This window comes from Mizuhopecten yessoensis, unplaced genomic scaffold (assembly GCF_002113885.1).
Source record: "Mizuhopecten yessoensis strain PY_sf001 unplaced genomic scaffold, ASM211388v2 scaffold9685, whole genome shotgun sequence".
In the NCBI taxonomy this organism is placed as follows: Eukaryota; Metazoa; Mollusca; class Bivalvia; order Pectinida; family Pectinidae; genus Mizuhopecten; species Mizuhopecten yessoensis.
In genome coordinates this window covers 1,230,370-1,234,975 of record NW_018408171.1, presented here as the reverse complement: position 1 = coordinate 1,234,975, position 4,606 = coordinate 1,230,370, and the positions used below count along the sequence as shown (strand labels likewise).

The 4,606-nt window shown below is 37.1% G+C and overlaps 1 protein-coding gene across 1 annotated transcript in view; it reads left to right on the top strand.

Annotated features, from left to right (window-relative positions):
* Positions 1-28: 28 nt before the first annotated feature.
* LOC110458656 (translation initiation factor eIF-2B subunit epsilon-like) overlaps positions 29-4,606 on the top strand; it is a 21,941-nt gene continuing 17,363 nt past the window's right edge. Inside the window, exons 1-4 of the mRNA XM_021510464.1 lie at positions 29-154; positions 1,397-1,521; positions 3,037-3,222; positions 3,792-3,966. Of these exons, the coding sequence (XP_021366139.1) occupies positions 35-154; positions 1,397-1,521; positions 3,037-3,222; positions 3,792-3,966 (606 nt within the window). The 5' untranslated portion in view covers positions 29-34. The remainder of the gene's footprint in view (positions 155-1,396; positions 1,522-3,036; positions 3,223-3,791; positions 3,967-4,606) is intronic.

The window sequence follows — 4,606 nt, the reverse complement described above, 5'->3', positions numbered from 1 at the left end:
AAATTGTTGAACCGGAAGTTTACTAATTTGCAAAATGGCTCCGAAGTCGAAAGGACAGCGTGTGGAGCTGAAACAAGAAGATGTCTTACAAGCGGTCATTATTGCAGATAGCTTCGATTTGGGATTTTCACCAATATCGAAGAAAAAGCCAAGGGTAATTGACGTGTTTCCTATTTTCTATAAGTAATGCGTAAAGCTGATGCAACTTACAGCTGTTTCGGCGACACATTGGATAATGTAAAAAGGAAGAGTTATCTCCCATTTACTATGTATGTACATGTACGTGATTGTTGATTGATATTTAGGTCTAGGTCTAAGATCAAACAATCGGATAACAGATAGGCTGATTAATATAATTGATTTAAGATTTATAAGACGTGATTGCACGGAGGAGTATTATACTTAGGCAAGCAATCCAGACACATGATGACAGGCCTGACATTTCAATCCAAATGTGACATCATGATGCTATTTTTAATGTGAAAAAGAATTAACTGTCAGTCATGGACTTTTTTTTAAGCATTTGGGTAAAAACCATTTAACCAAAATAGGGGGAAAACTCTTTTTGATTAAAATGAACAGTAATTTCTAATAATAAATGTGAAATTTAAAATTTAAAAGAAAAAAAGAAAATGCATCCAGCATGTGCAGAGAAATGACATAAAAGGCCAGATATAGTCTCAGAAAGTTTAGTTCCCAACCAAATAGTATTCTGCTGCCAGCTTTCCTCCGCATTAGCCCTTTCATCCCAATGTAACTTTGATAAACCTTACCATGCATTGATCTGGATAGGTCCATTATGGTCTACAGCGGTGAAAGGGTTATAAAGCCATTTTGGTCTCTGTTGAGTATAACCACAGAGTTAAGATTATCTGAGTCCATGGTATACTACAACATATAGATAGATAAAATGGATATGCATGAACATTAATGTTATACTTGTACATGTTATTCATAAGTAACAATATGATTGTTTTTTGTCTTTTTTTTTCGTGTCTTTACGTATTTGTTTATAATTGTCATGTCCTCGTGGCAAAGAGAAGGATTGCCAGATGTCAGATTACATGTGTCACCCTGGTACAGAATACTAGTCACTTCCTACAGACTCAGCCACGGAAAATTTCTCTTTAGCTCATCTGGTAGAGCAAAAGACTAGCATAAACCAGTGGTCCAAGGTTCGACTCCTAGCGGAGACATTGGAAAAAAATGACCTCTGCTACAACTTATATCCAACAAACATTTGGTCATTTAATTTGGATCTAGTGCGTATTGGACCATATTCCTATTATGACTCATATCAGATACCTAAACAGATATTTACCCGTATGTATACAAGTATAGCTGTCTATACTGCCATTACAGTACACAGTGTAAGTATAATGTATGTATGTTGTAGACACTACTGCCAGTAGCCAATGTGCCGATGCTGGAGTATACACTGGAGTTACTTTGTGCTGCTGAAGTACAAGAAATATTCATATTTTGCTGTCATCTCGGTGAACAGATTCGGTCTCATATCAGGTACTTTTCTCGTGATTTATTAGCTCACCTGGTCCGAAGGACCATAGTGAGCTTATGCCGTGGCGCAGCATCCGTCGTCCGTCGTCAACTTTTTCTTTACAACCTATCTCCTCCTAAAAGCCAAAGAGGATTTCAACCAAATTTGGAATGAAGCATCAGCAATCATTTCTTAAATAAATGAGGTCTGTTCGACCCCTGAGGCCAGGGGGCGGGGCCCTGAATGGGAACTTAGCTAAATTTGCTTTAAAATGCATCTTCTCCTAAACACCAAAGAGGATTTCAACCAAATTTAGTCTGAAGCATCACTAGGGGAGGGCAATCATTTCTTAAATAAATGAGGTTGGTTCGATCCCTGAGGCCAGGGGATGGGGCCATGAAGGGGAACTTAGCTAAATTTGCTTTAAAATGCATCTTCTCCTAAACACTAAAGAGGATTTCAACCAAATTTAGTCTGAAGCATCACTAGGGCAGGGCAATCATTTCTTAAATAAATGAGGTTGGTTCGATCCCTGAGGCCAGGGGATGGGGCCCTGAAGGGGAACTTAGCTAAAATTTTGCTTTAAAACAGATTTCCTCCTAAAAACCAGAGACGATTTTAACAAAATTTGCTCAGAAACTTCATTGGGGGACGGCAATCATTTCCTAAATAAATGAGGCTGGTTCGACCCCTGGGGCTAGGAAGGCCGGGCCCAAAAGAGGAAAATTATCTAATATTTTGCTTTAAGACGCTAATACCCCCTAATTGCCTGAGTGGATTGTACAAAATTTTGTCAAAAACATTATTGAGTAAGAACAAACATTTCTTAATTGAATGAGGTTGATTTGACCCCTGCGGTCCTAAGAAATGGTACAGCTAGATTATCATATTCTGTGGTGTAGGTTTCATAAATTGATAAAAATTGGTTTCTAGGTTTATAAAAGCTTACAGCTGAATGAAAATTAAATTATTGTCTAATTACACCCTGTAGTAAAATGACATATAACTTATTTCAAAATCTGTTAACATGGCAACACAATGGAGGCCCTTGATTAGTTGAAAGTCAGATATTGTGCTCCCAGTTGGGTTAGAACATAGATCTTGTCTGGTTTTGAGGAAATTTCATATAAAGATGTGCTAATGCATTCAGTTGTAATAATTTATACATAAAACCAGGTGAGCGATACAGGTCCAATGGACCTCTTGTTTATTTTTCAAATTCATATCCAATGAGTTCAAAATCTATGTAAAATTATAAGTTTTCTCAAGTTTCTTATTGTCCCGAAAGATAACAAAGTCAGGTGTTTAAACATAGAAGTATTTATTGGTAGCAGTGGACTCAAGATTTAGAGTCATCCTTAATTCGCAGAAAGCTCTCGTTAGTTCTTAGTCCACCATTGAGGTAAGATTGCAAGATAATGCTTGTAAAATCTCACAAAGCTTTCATTTCTGTTCATTGATCTCTTGGTTTTGTTTCCCTAAGCTGGTAAATGTTTTGATATAACATATAAGTCATCCTTTTTATTCTTTCCTTGCAGAAACTCCAAGTGGAGTGACACCAGCTCTCCTTGCTCTGTGTCCACCGTGCTTTCTGAGGGCTGTCTGTCCATGGGAGAGGCTCTCCGAGAAATAGATGCCAAGTCCATCATCCGCAGTGACTTTATACTCGTGTTTGGGGATGTGGTTGCTAATGTCAAACTACAAGACATTGTAGAACAGCACAAGTGAGATATTGTATTTGTTTTTTAAAGACGGTTAACATGTTCTACTGAAAAATAGAGAGTTAAAAAAATTGCATTGACAACATGTCTGTGGACCAAAACGGTTCAGAAGTGTTCGTTCAATTATGTTGGTACTTATACATCTAGGAAAGGTAGATTGTATCAAACCAAAACTTGGTCACTATATACTCTCTGATCTTAATTAAGGAAATATTGTTTCTATAGGGTTGCTTCTATATGCTATTAGGACACGTCCTTATATGACTTTAGCTGTTAGGACGTTAAGCCCTATACAACCAACCAAATAATAGTAGGAATCATCAATCATAGTACAGTATACATGTAGGTCACTTTAGTCAATCTATCATGCAGAATTATCATGTCTATATGTAGGTAAGACAAATCTAGGACTCTAGGCCTTCGGCAGTAACTTCATTTTCTGACTTCACTGAAGTTAAAACTGTTTCTAGATGGATGTTTGCTATATGGATGTAGATGCTATGCAAATTTTGACAGTATTGATTAAATGAAATATCATATGACCTCATTATCTATCATTAACTTTCTAACAGGAAGAGGAGACGGAAGGACAAAAATACTGTGATGACTATGGTGATGAAGAAGGCACCACCGACCCATTGTACACGTTGTCGCGAAGACGACATTGTGATGGCCGTGGAACAGCCATCCAGCCGCATCCTTCATTACCAGAAACTGGCCTATCAGACAAAAGTTGACATACCAGTGGTAAGCAGAGAAATCTGGCTTATCAGCCAGAGATTCAGATAACATTGCTAATGATAAGGAGAAAAACTGAATATCACAGAGGTTCACATGCCATCGATTTGGTGAGAAAACTGACCAATCAGCCAAAGGTTCAGATAATAGTGATATGCAGAAAAACTGGATATCAGACAGGTTAACATGCACAACTCATTGAATAAATTTGTGTAATAATCTCTTTAACCCTAGTTTTTTACCCCGTAAATGTGTAATAATCTCTTTAACCCTATTTTTTTCCCCTGTAAATTTGTAATAATCTCTTTAACCCTATTTTTTTCCCCCGTAAATGTGAAATAATCTCTTTAACCCTAGTTTTTTCCCCCGTAAATGTGTAAAAATCTCTTTAACCCTAGTTTTTTCCCCCCGTAAATGTGCAATAATCTCTTTAACACTATTTTTTTCCCCCGTAAATGTGAAATAATCTCTTCAACCCTATTTTTTTCCCCCCGTAAATGTGCAATAATCTCTTTAACACTATTTTTTTCCCCCCGTAAATGTGTAATAATCTCTTTAACCCTAGTTTCCCCCCCCCCCGTAAATGTGTAATAATCTCTTTAACCCTATTTTTTTCCTCCCGTAAATGTGTAATAATCTCTTTAACCCT